We start from the raw sequence: 17,046 nt of genomic DNA on the forward strand, positions 1-17,046 counted from the left end.
ACAGTCTGAAATGTTATCAAAGCTGAACATTTTCCAATGATGTGCCAAAAAACCCCAAATGCACGTAGCTCATGCTGATACTTAACCAAAGTTCCCATAGCATATGCCTGGAAAATGAAATGTGGAGTTACATGGGAAGGTTTACTGGACCAGAAATAACGTATAGAACCATTTTCTCCTTTCCATGGATTTTCCTCTTGAACATGGTAACCAAACAGATCTCAAATGTTTAAAGACTAAGGAAAAAACTACATCCCACCACATATTTCCAAAAGCAAGAGTTAAAAAAATGTTTGCTTCTTACCTTGTAAGCTTTGTCCCAATCTGCTGCCTAAGTTCGAGCCTCTCTTCATCAGTCTGCATGGGGAGGATGTTCTTTTCCTCCAGCTCTCGCTTGGAAGGCCTGTTGCTTAGTTTGATTGCTAAAGAGTCCTTCCTACAGAGCTTCCTTGCCAGGGGGCCTGTGGGAAAGAGGAGAAGCTCTGCCAAAGGAGGTGTCATCATTTCATTACAGCATGCAGCTGGCAAAGAACTACTAGCCAAGGGATGATATGAGGCTCTCCTTTACACTGGTATGGACTATGGGAAAAGGGGTGTCATTAAGTTCATGTCCTCAATTAACCTCAATTCGTATCATAATAAGGAAAAGCTGAAATTGGTAGGTATACAGGAAATAGAAATTAATATATAGCTCCATAGAGGGGAATGGAGAAAGGCTTGTTTCAGAATTGCTAGTAACATCTGTAGCTTTCTCTAGCACAGTATTTCCACACAATGGAATGAAAAATACAACCTCAGAATGTGAGCAGGCAGCAGAGCTATATCATGTGAAAAGAGAGGGGTATGTGAATTTCTCTTGCAATGTAATATCAAGACATCCAAGCCAGCACTAGAAGGAATCAAAAGTCAATCATAAGCACAAATCTCTATGCACACTGACTGCTTCCCAGGCAGTGACAGTGGCAAAGACACTTAAACCCAGTGGCCTTTTATGGCTCAGATTGACTTCCTTAGGCTTGTGTCCAAAGCAGTTTGAGCAAGGAAGACAAGACACAGAGAGACACAAACACATGAGAAGTTTTGGCCTTTGTCAGGAGAGTGTGAGATAGTGCAGTTGTGCTCTGTTTTTAGTTTGAGAGCAAACACTGCTTAATTTCACTTGCAGGGTAGGGTGGGGTTCTGAGGAGATGAAATATGCCTGGTTCAGAATCTTCTTTCTGTGTGTTTTAAAAGGGCTGTTGTTTGATTGTAGTGCTTCCAGTTTTCAGAAGAAAAGAAAGGCAAGGGCCTGGAACTTCACTGCCTAGGATGACAAGCAGTTGTCATACATAAAGAACTGTATCTTGTCTTCATGGGACAGTCCTACGATGCCACACTGAGGCAGGAATTGGGTTTCCTTAGAGAGGTCAGGAAGGCCACAGGTCCTTTCCCAGTCTGTAATTGTGATATGGCTATTGATTAACCTCTTCTTATCTGAGCCCAATCCTCTGATTGTGACCCTTTTCAAAGCATATGCACATTTATGATTCCAAAATAATTTAACATTGACTATACATAAAACCTCTGATTCTCTGTGTGGCACTTATTTCATCCACCTGAAGAAACTATTGAGATGATCTTGACTTAAGCCAAAGGCAGGGCTTCTCTTCACCATGGGCATTTGGGAAAGTGAATCCAAAAGCCAATTTGTAATTGAACCAATACAAGCCCAAACCTGTCATTTGAATTTAGTCTGAGTGCTAACGAGACAAGGATTCACGTATTTTAGCAAAATCACTATAAATTCATATTGTTTGTTATTTTTTATTAGCATCCCCACGTAGTCAAGTCCTGAGAGATGCAAAAGCCATAGCCAAGAAAGAAAACACACAAGCCTTGTGTTTCCTTTGTGTATTGCGAATTCAGAGCTAAAATTAAATAAGTGAGAAAGGAGAAATAGAATGAGTCTTACTTGTAAATAATGAGTTATCCTCCTCTTCATCTTCTTCTTCTTCCTCTTCCTGCCTTGGATAGAGGCAGGAAGAATCTTCATAGTCAGTTTCATGAGGCACATTTTCTTTATTGTCATCGCATTCGATCACAACAGTTGGCACTTGTCTCATGTCTGGAAGGCCCCCAGGTCCTGTTTTTGTAACACTGTCACTTGTGTGTAAACCAGAGCTGTTGAGAAAGAGAAAAGCAAATAAATAAACTAAAGGAAAGAGCTCAATGAAAGAGTTGCTTCTCTCACTGTATATAGGAAAGTAGTGGTCTTTCATCCCTTTTTGAGAAGAAATGAGAACAGAAAGATTTTCAAGACCAGCAGGACATCTAACGGATTTAAACTGAGTATTTATTAGATTTAGGGTACAACCCTTATTAGGGAGAGGTAGGACAGCATGTAGGCAGAAATACTGTCAGCCAGGACAAAGATCTAAAAGATCTGTGGCAAATACTTAGTGACCAGCTACTCAGAGTGCTAAGCACCAGCTACTCAGCAACAAGCATACCTTCAGCCTGGTGTCTGCGTGATCTTTCAGTTGGTATGCAGGCAATAAAGAGGAAATGTCTCACCTGAGTGCAAAAGGTGGAGTAAGACTGGGAGGAAAGAGGGATAGGCTGTAGGGGATAACTGTAAAAAAGCAGAGGGAAAACTAGTGGCTTGCACTAGTGATGAGTGACTTAAGGATGTGGCAAGCACACAACTCTTTGACGTGCAGGGGAGAGAGCATCTGAAACTGGGCTTGGAGAAAAGAGACTTTGGGAGCAGGTGAGTAACCAGGGAATTAGCTAAAACGTGGGAGGTTTGTTTGCTAATGGCACAGTAATATATTGGGGGGTGGCCATGATGATATCCCTTGTCCTGCCCCAGTTCTTTATCCAGCCAAGTGCTGAAGATCAATCAAAATTGGCATTTACATCATATTTCTTTTGTCACAGGTGTGATTGATTATTTTCTGCACTGTATAAGATTAAGACAAGTTGTGAGGACTGCTACTATTTAGCTGTTTGTGTTGAATTCAAAGCCCTTTACCAAATAACATATCAAGTAGGGGAAAAGGGAACATGAGAAGGTGAAGATCGAAGTCAAAGAAAAAGTGAAAGCAAAAGTCAGGAACAGAACCGTGCTTCCCAAACGATTTTTATCTAAATAGCTCATATTGCTTTTCCATTATGAATCAGAATGAGAGACTGGCAGGCAAAAATGGTGGCAGTTCAGGATTATTTGTGACACAGCAGAAACTGTCCTCTCTCTGAAGTCCTGGCTGATGCAACAGCTCTATGAAAACTGGGCAACATTTCCCTGTTGGACGCCCTCTCTATGTCAAACTCCCATTTTACTCTCCAGAAGAACATAGGTGTGAAAGCAGATGTGCTGGCCAAGTTGACCTTGAGGCACACAAACTTGGATCTGACAAGTATTGAGTACCCTCAATTCCCTTGAATATTTTAGCCTGAATACTAGAGGTGTTCTGCATCTTAAATAAAATGTATTCTTCTCTTTAAAAGATTTTCTACAGAAATCTACTGAATCTACTATCTTCAGCTTGAAACACTTTTGCTTTCTTCTAACCTAAAAGTTAGAATGGACTCTTAAATGGCTGATAGATAACTTTCTAGAGAGTGTTTAAAATGTAGATCTAAGAATATAATGCTACTCCAAATATGCTTAAGGATTAAAGAGAATAAAAGGCTTCAGATCCTGTGAACAAACCACACCATGCTGTTATTATCATCATTTACTTCAGCTTCAAAGAAATAAATTTGTTAATTCCAATATGTATTATTGCAGACTAACCAACAGTGAGATGCAGAGCTTTCCTAGATGCCTTGAAGAGAGAAACTTGATTTTCATAGTGATAGCCCATGTTTTGTACCACAAAGTAAGAGAGACTCATGAAGAACTAGCTTGCAAATTTTTGTATTGGACTTCAATGAGTTTTACACAAAAAACTTTATCCCAGATACAGTTTAAGAATTCATCAGCTGAATTCTCATAATGACACATCAACAAACTAGAATCTTAGAAAACTTTGAACTAACTTTTAATTTATTTAAATGCTTTCAGAATTTTTATATTATGAACTTCATTAAATCTGTTTTCCCCGTAAGCTAATTTTTGAGTAAGTCTTTTAAAGAGGAAAGAGAGGAAATTCAAAAGTCTGGAATCAAACTTCTGAGAAAAACTATAATATTGTGAAATTCTGTTAACATTGCTAAAAAAATACCCAAAACCTTCCAATTGCATGAACGCAACCACTGGATCATTCAGTTAATTTTAAAACAATACATAGACACAGAGTAAGTACCAATTCAGTAAGCCCCTTCTGAAGTGCAAATGAAAGGAGCAAGAAGTAGCTCAGCATCCAGGACTATTTGGTGCTTCCCTGTTCTGTGAAGGACAGATGTAAGTTAGGGATGCATCCTTATGGGTGTATCCACTGAGTAGCAGATATCAAAATGATCCATCAATTTAGGTTATCAAACAGATATAGGATGGCAAGAAGATTTACAAGTTACCACAGAGGATTTTTATTTGAACTAGTGATCTAGAAACAGGCAGCTTCTCATCTCATTGTAAGTTTTCTGAATCATCCACTTTCTTGATAATACTACTTTCTATTTTAAGCCCCTCATTTTTCCTAGTGTTTCGTGTTGTTCTTGATTAAAATCAGCCCTTTCCACAGCAATTTGACTAAGTCAGCTGTCTAAGCAAAATGCTTATGAAATACGTGCAGTACTGCAGTATACTTAAAAAAGACAAATCAAGGTCACTGGATATGCTCATTGTGTATAAATGACTCAGGGTCGTTAGCAAAACTCCCACATGGTCAGGTGTCTACACCACAACATTTTTCAGCATTATTCACCAAAAAGCACCCTATTGTTTCAAAAAGCCCATTTTAGACCAGCTTTGTGTTTTGCAACAAAATTAGAGAAAAAAGCTACAGTTAAGCAAGTACTTGTTTCAAGAGCTTAACAAATGGATCTGAACAGTTCATAGCTCCCTAGTACAAGGACTTGAAATTACTGCTGCACCATCTTTACATGATCAAAACAGCAAAAAAGTTACACCACTACAGCTTACAATGTTTCTAGTGAGAAAATACTTTAATTAAAAATCACAATTTAAGCATATGAGTGACTCATGGTACAGACAAAATTTAAAAAAGAAAAAAATTAAATACCCCCTGTAAAACCTAGTGGGAAAAAACCTGCACACTTCTTGTCTGTCATGCCAGGCCCTTTGATTTTGGAATAAAGGGCTACATTTTTATCAGAATATTTTCAGATCCACAGTACACTTTTCTGTATTTACCAGTTAAAACAAAAAATCTGAGAAAACTTCAAACCATTGTATACACGTTTCTACTACAGGAATGTGCATGAGAAACAGAGAGGAGGCAGAGCTATAAATATTAAGTGTTTCTATCCTTGGGCAATGCTAAAGTTTAGACAAGATGCAATTCTCTTGACAAGTTTTATGGAAGATAAATGTTTTCTGACTCAAATATGTTTCATAAGATTTACAAGACACTGGCGGTAATGTCTAATGCATTTCATTTCATAAATCTACAGCCTGAAGCTGAGCTGGGTGTCCCAGAGGAACTGGTCTCACACACAGTCTTTCTGGACACAGTGATTTCTCACTGCTCTGCCACAGAGGCAACTATGAGATATTGCCACTTAACAGCTCTTTAGTACATACGTTGAACAAACTGATCTGCCCCTGCTCCTGTACATGAGCCCACAGAGTAAATGAAATTAATTGTCACCTTTCCAGACAGGCTGAGAATTATACAGGCAAGGCAGAAAATCAGGCTGTTTCAGAGCAAGAAAATGCCTCACTAAGTCAAAATTAAAGACACATGTTGGTGTCACAAGAGAGTCTCTAAACCTTCCTTAGCCACTATTTGTGATACACAGCTTTGGGGGCATGGTCTTTCTTCTCAAATTAATTTCAGTCAGGAGGATGAAATCTGTGTATTTTGGTGGCAGGGCTTACTAGATTTTCATCAACTCCTAAAATGCAATGGTAAAAAATAGTGTCCAAATCTAGTTTTGCTTATGCTTGACAAACACCCTTTGGCTGAAGGAGAAAGTAATTTGCAGTAGGACACAAATTAGCAACAGAGGTTGCAGAAAAAGGTTACATGGAAATTACACATTTCTCTGTTTCAACTTAATCTACCATAAAACTGGTAATTTATCAGGGAAAATAGAGGCAAACTGGCAGCACAAATGACATGTCATAACAGTCATACTACGACAAGGGGCAGATTGCCCTTCTGAGACCAGGTTATGAATAGACATTATGAGTACCAGAAAATGTTTGCAATCAAAAGCATTAAGTGCACAAATGAACGTTCTATAATGTCTGTAATAAAATTGAATAAAAAAATCCAGGAATTAACTATCATTTTAAGTTATAAGAACAACTGGGACTTGAACAGCTATTACATGCCTTTTAATGTACTTTAAGACATTAACTTGTTAATATGCACTAGATCTAGGTGAGGCAGTTACATGCAATCACTCCTGCAGAGGGGAAAATAGAGAGAGAAAGACTCAGTAACTTTCTCAAGGTCAAAGACAGAAAAATCTGGCTTCCAGGTCTGTACAGAGGGAAAACTCATTTTTCTCTGGCAAGCCTGTGGCTCATTGGCAAAGCACTGATTTCAACTATCAGTCTTCAGATGTTGTTAGACTATCTGAATTCCAGAGATCTTATCTGTGTAAGCAAAAAATCCAGATTGCTAGAGGAAGGGAAGGTTTTAGCCTTTCATTTGTTGTTCATGTCAACACTCAGAGATCTGGTGAATAGGAAAGTTGTGAGGTCTAAGAAAAGTTTACTGGACAAAATGTGGATTTGATACAAACTGATTCAGCAAATATCATTAGAGCTAAAATGACCTTGAGGAGCTGCACCAGGACCAAAGAAACTAGATTCAAGGAAGGAAAGGAAAAATTATGAGAGGAAAAGAAAAAATTTAGAGCTGAAACCTGATCTGTACTTGTCTATATGATCATCTCTTATTAAAATCAAAACACTATTCTAAATAACGCCCCAAATTACCAGACTTGGAAGCATTATTACTTATTGGAAGCAGTACCATGGCAATTATTCTGTAAAGTTGTAGGATACTTTTGAGATAATGTCTGAGATCAGAAGGAAAAACCCCTTAGTATTCACCAGAAGGTGCCTCAGGGACTTATCAGGCTCTCACATCTCTTCAGGATTATTGACCCAACAGTAGTGGCCCAGTGCTTTGTTAACTTGGAAGGAACAGCAAAATGCAGGATGGCACTCCATACACTACCAAATTCCAAACAGAGGAAGGAGATCTAGGATCTTTGCAGTTTAACAGGTCCTTGAGAGTTTTGGGCTGACGTGTGCAATGACAAATACTGCAGTATAATTTCTCTGGGGTTTAATACAGATTTTTACAATAAGGGAAAGTAAGTTCTGTCAAAAATAGTAGAAAACAGTGGCTTGGTGCAAATAATTGTCTCCCAAGTTAAATAAATATGTTTAAAAAATCTGCACAAATCTTCAAGCAAAGTTGGCAAATTTATCTAGATCACAATGTGGCTTGAAAAAACCAAATGAAGAATTTAACAGCAAGATCAGCTCCACAGAACCGTAAATGGTTTGAAATACTTTTACCTCTATATACTACAAAAATAACAATTGCTGTTGCAGAGGAAATGATCATGACCTATTTTCTCCCTTGTGAATGCCAAAGTTATTGATTTGTTTTGACAAGGAGCACAAAGTACTCAATACATTAATCCATGATTTAACTAACAGTTAAACAACATAAAAAAGGCTATGAAAAATCTGTCTGCAAGATCATGAACTAGGATTCGTATTCATTTTATTCATGTGAAATATCAGTGCCACAACCTTTTCTTATTTTCTTCTTATTAATTGCAAAGGGAAGCAATTGCTTCACATTGGGACATGAAGGCTTGCTTATTCAGGTTTTAACAAGCAGCAGAGTTTCAGCTTCAAATTAATAGTTAAACCCAAACAGCATCACCTTCTTTAAATCGGTTAATTTGTAGACATAAACATGATGGATGACTAGAAACTGGAGCATTCATTGCTGTGGGGCAACAGATGCCACAATGAAGTCATACTCTGAGAGATGTCACTGGGCTCAGGATAACAAAGGGCCTTCTGCACACAGTGGGAGCCAGACATTAAGACGCCCGACCTAAACTGGGGACAGCATGGGCACTGCAGCCCCAAAGGAGCCTTTGGGAGACAGCAGCTCTGCTCTGTGCCTGCTGCATTGAATTTTGGGCTGGTGCAGAGGCATCAGACCAGCCGTGCTGGCAATGTGAGAGGTAAATGGGTAGTCACTGGGTATGGCACTGGTATAGCAGTGGGGGACAATGTGGATTCTCTTTCTATCCTATCTCTACAGCTCTTTCACTGACGGGAATAAGAATGTCCTTCATAGCCCTAGTAGTTTTTCCCCAGCTGAGAATTCCCCCATGCTGTAGAAACATTAGCCCCATGATGTAAGAGATGTGTCACTATTCTGGTACTAAAATACCAGAATAAGCTGGTAGTGTGAGGCAGCCTCTGGTCTCCTTACTCTTTTTCAGGCAGTAGGGAGAAATCACCATCAATAAACCACTTGTTTCCAACTATTGAATATAATGAAGGTAGCATTATCAGACAGAAATACTGAGGCATAAATCATTAGGCATTTTATCTGTTAGACCAAATATTTTGTCTTCCTGCATAACAAGATGATCTGATGCTCCTAGAACAAGCTGGCTACAAAGCTGTCCTTGGTACTAAATAAAACATGTAATTTTTCAGAAAAACTTCCCTGTTCTGGGGCTTTCTCAGTTTTCCTGAAGAAAACTTTTTGTAAGGTGAATTACATTTTCCAAAGCTTGCTGATGTTGTAGCCTATGAGGGCAGCCTGCATTTATGCAACATGCTTCACTTACTCAGACTACTTGGAGAAACACTCTGGATACTCATAAGTGACAATAACAAAAACAGCCCCAAGGTGGGTAAGGCATTTCCGATCAAATGTGCTGCCTCTTGCCATATGCAAATGGCTAAGAAGGTAGCTGCTGTGAAATAAGTTAAATGCTTATTTTAAGATCAAACATATAATTTAATTTAAATTAATTTAAATACTGCATTAAAACCCTTCTAAGTGACTTGTAGGAAGTCCACATAGATTGTTTTGAGCTAATTGGTAATACTAATCAGATGCCCTGCTGGAGTGGCACATTGGATTCTAATTGCTCTTTTATGAATCTTCCTCTCCTTGCGTTTAGCAATCCTCTACACAACTGGAGCTCTGCAGTTATGCCTCAGCAGTACTTACTGCAAGCCAGGCATGTCCTATTAAAATCTTCTCCATTGGCTATATTTTATCTACTTCCTTGAACAGGACAATAGGGTTCTGGAAATTTGGTCTTTATTCCTTTCTGCCACAAACTTGTCAAACAAGCCTGGAAAGGCTCTTCCTCTGCCTCTGTTTCTCCAGAAATGACTCTGCCCTGAAGTTGTTAGACCCTGGAGGAGACACCTCATTCAAGTCCTAAGAATGTAACTCGATGGTATCGATGCTGAGATTAGCAGGAAACGGTTCACACCAGTATGGAATTTTAGAAGTTGATCCATTACCTTTCTAGCCTGTGCATGGTCATGGCTAGCGTTTTGTTCAGTTCCTCGATCATCCGGCACCCTGAAGGGTGAATGGGCAACGTGCTGGACCCAGAAGGAAGGTGCTGGCTGTGGCTGCCGTACTGGAGCTGGTGCTGGTGAGCTGCTAACTGGGATGGCAGGACAGTGTGATGCTGCTGGGTCAAAGGCTGCTGAGAGCTCTTCTGCGTGGCATAGGATGAGAGAGAGAGGTCTGCCCCACCTAAAGGGGGCCCAAAAATCATGACTTTCTTTGGAGGTAGTGGAGGTGACAGTTTAACTGGCATACAAGGCAGCTTCACAGGAGCGCCAGGATCTAAAAGAAAGAAAGAGAACACTGGTGTTAATTTTTATGTCAGTAAGATGGAGATGAGAGTATCTGCCTGGGTGAGCAGGTACTGAGGTTGCTACTCAACATGGGAGTGTGCACACCTTCCCTGTTGTGACAGACAACTCCTGCTGCATGCTCAGCATGGTCTCCAGAAAAAACACTGTTGTTTTGCAGCACTCCTGAGTCCCACAAAAAACATCCCAGGGCTCTGCATGCCCCTTAATAAACACATTAAGCAATACTTAACAAGGCTTGTGGCACACTTTAAAGCCCTAATCCTCCAAAATAGCCCTGTGAGGTAGATGCAACTTCTTCCACTCAACAGACACCAAAACAGGGGGAGAGCAATTAGGATGAGAGCAATTCAGTGTCTGAAGTTACAGGATGACTCACCACCATCACTGCCAGAGCAAAAGCTCAGGGATTCCTGATCCCTCTCAGCCACTGCAGTGCAATTACTACAAGTCACACTTCTTACAGCTTTGTAATGTGCAAAACATCTGGTGTAAAAAATTACATTATAGGGCAAAAGAGATATGAAATGAGGTTTGAATACTAAAGAGGACAGGTTTGGAAAAATGGAGGGTACATGAGGAGAAAAGTTAAACGGCACTAGATTGTTAGGACTTCTTTTACAGAAGTGGCAGGCATTTTCTCGGGACTCAAACACTGAATTTTACCTTCTTAATTCTAGTTAAAATGTTCACTGAAACCCATAGTTGATCAGCCAGGCAAAGACTTCCCTGACTTCAATGAGAAACCAGTGAGAGGTCCACAAGCAAACATCTCTTCTAGAACTCAACTGCAGAATGGAGATTTTTGGAGTTGCACTGTGAAATATTTTCAGAAGGGAAAAGAAGTAACATGAGGGCTAGTAGTTGCCAAGATGGATGAAGGAAATGGTCACAACACATGCTAAGAGTGAAAGAGAGATTAAAAATATATACATTGTCAGCAACAACTCTGAGTTTATCTCTAGGAGGAAGGCCAGGCCTTTTCCAGCCTGGAATACTGCACATATTTGTCTCTGCAATGAAGCTCTGTGGGTGAGGCTTGCATGACCTTTGGTCACTTGATGCTTCTATCCACTCCTCTTGCTACAACATGGTAAGGGAATTGCAGGGCCAGAATCTTCTTTTGACCTGAAGCTTGAGAGTTAGAAGCTACTCTCCAAAGGTCATCATGATTCTGAGCGCTATCAGATTTCTACAGTCCTTTTCCAGATGGTTCTTTTTAGTTTAAATTCCCCTTCTCCCCATTCCCTTCATTCTTTCCTTCTTCTTGGACTGTTCTGGGTATTACCTGTTCCTCTATCCATATCTTATAGCCAGGGTACACAAGGCTGATATCAAGACTAGCAAGCAGTAACACATCTTGAAAATGATTATGGATTGTAAGGTGAAAAAAGACCATGAGTCAAGTTCAGATATGTCTCTTGACAGTGGTTTTGCTATGCTAGGAACATTGACAGTGTAAGCCTTCTCCCTCTCCAGAGTCTTTACAGGCTAACAACATAGAGGGGTCCAAGGGAGTGTAAAGATGAAATACTGTGTGCTGGTTTTGGCTGGGGTAGAGTTAATTTTCTTCACAGTGTCTGGTATGGGGCTATTTTAGATTTGTGCTGAGCAAAGCTTGAGTTGATAATATAGAGATGTTTTTGTTATTGCTGAGCAGGGCTTGCACAGAGCCAAGGCCTTTTCTGCTTTTTGAACTGCAACACTATTGAGGAAACCTGGGATGCACAGGAAGCTGGGAGGACACAGTGCCAGGACAGGTGATTCCAAGTGACCAAAGGGATATTCCAGACTGTATGGGATCATGCTCAGTATGTAAAGTTGGGGAGAAGAAGGAGGAAGGGGGGGATTTTTGAAGTGATGGTATTGGTCTTCTGAAGTAACCATTGCATGTGATGGGGCCCTGCTCTCCTGGAGATGGCTGAACACCTTCCTGCCTATGGGAAGCAGTGAACAAATTCCTTGTTTCACTTGGCTTATGTGCCTGGCTTTCGCTTTCCCTAATGAACTGTCTTTATTGCAACTCATTTGTTTTCTCACTTTTACCCTTTTGATTCTCTCCCCAGTCCCACTGGTGGGGGAGTGAGTGAGTGGCTGAGTGGGGCTTGGCTCTGGCTGGGGTTACACCATGAGGTAGGGGCATGGAGAAAAAGTGGCCTTTCCACATTGCAGAGTGGAAGAGCTATAGAGAGTAGAATCCAAGCTTTTTGCCTTTCAATGTAATTTTAAATCTGCTTAACATGTTGTCTCTTGCAGGCAAAAATTCTTCTGATTGCTCTACCAAGGCTGAAATTTAACTCATGGGTTTGCCAAAGCAGTAAAAGAAAAGAAAAAAAAATACATTCAGGATTTTCTATTGAATCACACAAAGGTCTTCAAGTCACCTTGTTTTTCTTACAAACATGTTATTTGCATACATTTCCTCTTTGTGTCCTGCATAAAAGAACACACTCTTCAACAAAAGGTAAATAACAGAGAGAGTAAAGAGTAAATTGTATAGAGTCCTAAGAATAAAGCTCCTATGGGATTTGTAGTAAAAAAAGTGGGTTTTTTCACACATTTATGCTTCAGGCAGTTTTACTTCTAGAGCTTGTCCTGAATTACAAAGACTACACTGAGATCTGCACTTCCATTTTGACAAATACAGGTTGGTTTAAGATCCTTTTCTGCCGTATGTCAATTAAAGTCTTCATTTGACAGTGCCTGTGCTTGGATGCCCCATTGCTCTATGGCAGCCAACATTAATGGTGAATTCAAAGAGATCCCAACTGCAGGCATCTCTTGCTTTTGACAAAAGTATAACTGGAAGTATCATCTGAGTTTTCTGCCTTTTGTGATCCTGAAGATCAGAGCGATATTGTATGTTGGAAGTGAGCATGACATGTCAAAGATCTCAGGTATAAAGCAAACAGGAATCCTTCCTTCTTTTTTCTGAATACAGCAAAAATGTCTTTTCTCGTGCAAGTATTCATGCAGTAGAGTTGTGGCACAGACACTGCTGCTCTGGAATTTCACAGGAGAACAAGTCTAGCTTAGTCATCCTGAGTAGCCACATATTCATTCCATCATGAATCAGATGCGCACACTCTGGTTTTGATTCTGCACAACAAAAGAAACCTTTAGCTCCCACTTAAATTTAAATATATGCTTCACATCAATATGTTTTCAGTGGTACCAGTGCTGGGTGACTCCACTGGACACCTGCCAAAAATCTTGCCCATTATTTTAAATGTCCTCATTCAGACTGACTATGTTACACTCAGGTTCTTGAGTTTGGCTGAATATGGTCCTAATACCAAAACAGACCCTTAGAAATGAACCAGAGCCATTAAGTCTACTTGTCTGCCCTTCATCTTCAGGAGAACTCTTTGTTTAAATAAAATGGTTAAAAGGAGAATGACTACAATGGGAAAAGAGTTTGATCTATTTGCTGGGAAATGTAACTGTGTATCTTCACTGACACCAGTAATGGAGACCTTGGTACAGTAAGTCTTAATGTGTGGTCTGATCAGTGACTACGCTGAACAAGTGGGGCCTTGCCCAAATCCATGGGCTCCAGGCATGCTGTTGGAAACTGTGCTACCATTATCTACAGTAAAGGATAGAACAACTTCTCCCTAAATATAAAAGTGAGGTGACCGAGTTTTACAGCTCTTTCCTCTGTTTGTTTTTATTTCACCATGTACATGATTTATGAACCAGGGCTAGTAACAATTATTGTCTCCAGCATGGAATATACATCAGACACGGGCATCTGTAGATGAGTAAGAAGCTGGACAGGGGAAATAAGAACAAAGAATCTATGACAAGTGTCTTTTCAGTGAAATGCTACCAGAGTCTTAAATCATTGCACAAAGCACTCGTAACTGAAAAGAAGCAAACAGTGTGAAGCCAGGTGTGCAAGTCTGATTAATCTCTTCTGGCTGAGGTTTTTAATGCTCAAGAGAATAATGAGCAATTTTGCAAGATGTTAATTCCCAGTGGGGTTGTGACCACTCGTCACTGTGTAATAACTTGTACACTAGAATTGATGAAAAAGATGTTAAGGCATCAACCTCTCCACTCTTGATGACAATCAATTACTTAAAAGACAGTTGTGGATGCCACAATATTTGCTACACATCAGATCTTTGACAAGCAGGCCATCCCTTACCCTTTACATACAGATAATTTTGCTAACATCTATAGTTTCTGTATTTGTTTGGGGTTTTCATGAGATAAATCTGTTTATTTATTGCACGGGTTTGCTATTATATGGTTCTTCTGAAGTGTAAGTGGTACACAGCAGCTGTGCACCATGTACACCGAATCTGATGCTTCTTAGTCACTGAACATGGCTGGAGAACTGGTCAGCACACATTGAAGCTGCTGCAGATGGGGTGCTAGGAACTCCTGGATGTATGGCAGCAAAGGTTGCTGCAGCAGGAGTTGCAGAAAGGCTCATTAAAATCTTCAAATTCTGCGCCAGCTCAACTACTGCAGGGAGAAAGAGAACATGCCTGGGGATCCTGGCTTGTGGCAGAGCTGGCTGTGTTTGCTACACTGCCAGTGGCAGAAATGCTCTTTCTTGACTCCTTGCCAAACGTAAGCCAGCATTGTACCCTGACAGCAAGGAAGGACAACACACTCCTGGGTGGTACAAAAAGAAACACAGCCAGGATATCAAAAGATACTTCTATTGATAGAAGGATCCCCTTCTATTCACCAGTCCTTAGACTGTATCTAGACCGTATCTGTGCAAGCTTAGTATCCACCAGGAAAGAGCAAAAAACCAGAATGAGTCAAGCACAGGGTCACTGCAGTGCCTGAGGGCTGGAGCACCTTCTGAACTGAGGTACTGAGGTGTGTTCAGCTTGGAGCAAAGACAGCTTGTGGGGGGAACACTTAAGAGCAGCCTCTCAGTACCTAAGAGCCAGGTTATCTGTAAGGTGATACTCTTCAGTGGTGTGTGGTGAGAGGAGAAGACAGTGGGCAAAAGCAAAACAAAAAAGGTTCAAGACTGGATTATAAGCAAAGTATCTTCCCTGCCATGAGAAGAGGCAGTTAGTGGAGCAGGTTCATCCAGACAGGTTGTACAGCTGGCATCCTCTGAAGTTTTCAAGACCCAGCTGGTCAAAGGCCTGAGCAACCTGGTCTGATCCCATACTTGGCTCTGCTTTGAGCAGGAGGTTGGATTGAAGACCTGCTGAGGTTCTTCCTCACGGGAATGACCTTATACTGTGACCTTTGCTGTACTCTATACAACTACAAGTAATACACCGTGTCATAAAGCTAATTAGATACTCTTTAAATTCCTTTCAAGTAACTAATTCTGCAAAATAATGTGCAAAAAAAAACCCAAACCCAACAAACAGTGCAAAACCCAGTGTAGCCTGTTGAGGGAGCTCCATGGGGCGAAGTGCCTTATATTTGCTGGCAATATTTGGACAAGTAACTTTTGCTTTTTCAGGTCTTCTCTCCTGTAATCACTTGTGCCTGAATGGTGTCTCTTTTCTTGTTTCAATGAGTTTTTGAGCAGATTCATAAAGACAAGTCAAAAAACTGTTCTCAAAGATTTACCATGCATCTCCTGCTGACTACAGCCAGATCTGCAGCCATGTCCTCAGGGGAAGATTTGAGACAGAAATTCTTTGCTGTTCTTCTGTACCATATATGCAGCCAAGATTCAGGTTGAATTTGGAGAACAAAAGCAAGGCATGATTAGCCCTAAAGGTTGAAAAGTATAGCTCTCCATGAATTCCTGTGCAGGGCCATGAAGAGGGTTTCAAAGACGAGAAGATTTCCTGATACCTGTATGTGATAGGTACTCCTCTCCAGGAAGCAGCACAGAGAGGAATTAAAGAGGGAGAAAATGCACCAGGGTCCAGTTTCCATGAGAACTCGGTGAAGGAGAAACTGCTTTTGTTCTGCTGCTTCTCCCTTGACACACAGTGAGAGAATTGTCCATTGTCTCCACGTGAATGTAGCCTCTCTTTATGAATGTAGTCTGCCAGAGCAGGCAGCTGGAGGTAACATCACAGTGGAGGAAGCTTCTGGATTATGTCCTGGGCTCATCTACAGAAGAGTCTTTTGATACATATGTGACTACTGCATTATAAAATACTGCAGAGTATTTATCGGGCAAATTGTAGTTGCAAAAACTTTTATAAAGCTGTCATTAATAACCAGCTGTGCCATGGCAAGGCAGCAGGACCCCAGGCATTCATGTTCTCAAACATCATTCTTGTCTTGTCTGCATTGTCAGAAGCAACTTTGGAGGACTTCTAACATTTCCTACCCTGTTAAATGTTCACCTCTAATTATAAATGAGTTCTGATTCTACACAGACATAATTAGAAAGCACAATATCAGAACTAAAAATGTGTTATGTGTCTTTTCAAAATCTTGAATGAATAAAGCAAAAGAATGCAAAAAGTTTAAATGGAATAGGTAAGTGGCCAGATACAACCAAAGCTACACCCTATTCTAATATTAGGCTAAATTTTGGCTCAAACAGACTCAGTTGCTCCTGAGATCCCATCTTAGTGGCACATATTTTGTTCTCTGGTGTTCTAGGAGCTTTATGGGTTACTGGTGATTTAGTTGGAAAATATCTAATTAATTTCAGAAAAATTATCTGTGCTGGTGAAAATTAACAGCTTAATGAATCAAGATCAAAGGGAACTTTACAACACTGGGGTCCATCAAATCAGACATACCTAGTCTTCCTGTCACTTGGCCATTAAAGATTTTATTATAAGCTGGGGACTTGAACACCAGCACCCCAATTAAATTTAGTCCCAGGTGATTATTTCAACTCTTACTAAATTTTTAGTGAAGGAAGCTAGAAGTGTCCTAAATGTCTGGGTTCTGCACGTGAATATTGTAGAAATAAAACAATGAAAGAAATTCTATCTTGTAGTACAATGCAGTAGAGTGTAGAAAGTAGCATCAGACAATGTGAAGATTGTCTAATACTGATCAGTCTAATGCTCATCATGTTTGAAAACCAGCAGAAAGCTCACCAGGAGGTGACTGGCCAACAGGACATGCAGAGCACT

At 40.3% G+C, this 17,046-nt stretch overlaps 1 protein-coding gene across 8 annotated transcripts in view; it reads right to left on the reverse strand.

The window, feature by feature from the left end:
- The window catches only part of PHACTR1 (phosphatase and actin regulator 1), a 297,967-nt gene that overhangs the window by 45,855 nt on the left and 235,066 nt on the right, over nucleotides 1-17,046 (reverse strand). For all 8 annotated transcript variants that reach the window (XM_088169389.1, XM_014878573.2, XM_088169414.1 and 5 more), the window contains 3 exons: nucleotides 9,644-9,977; nucleotides 1,952-2,160; nucleotides 305-461 (listed from right to left, as the gene is read on the reverse strand). In XM_088169389.1, coding sequence (XP_088025515.1) covers nucleotides 305-461; nucleotides 1,952-2,160; nucleotides 9,644-9,977 — 700 coding nt within the window. The remainder of the gene's footprint in view (nucleotides 1-304; nucleotides 462-1,951; nucleotides 2,161-9,643; nucleotides 9,978-17,046) is intronic.

Source organism: Sturnus vulgaris, chromosome 1 (genome assembly GCF_052056855.1).
Source record: "Sturnus vulgaris isolate bStuVul1 chromosome 1, bStuVul1.hap1, whole genome shotgun sequence".
NCBI lineage: Eukaryota > Metazoa > Chordata > Aves > Passeriformes > Sturnidae > Sturnus > Sturnus vulgaris.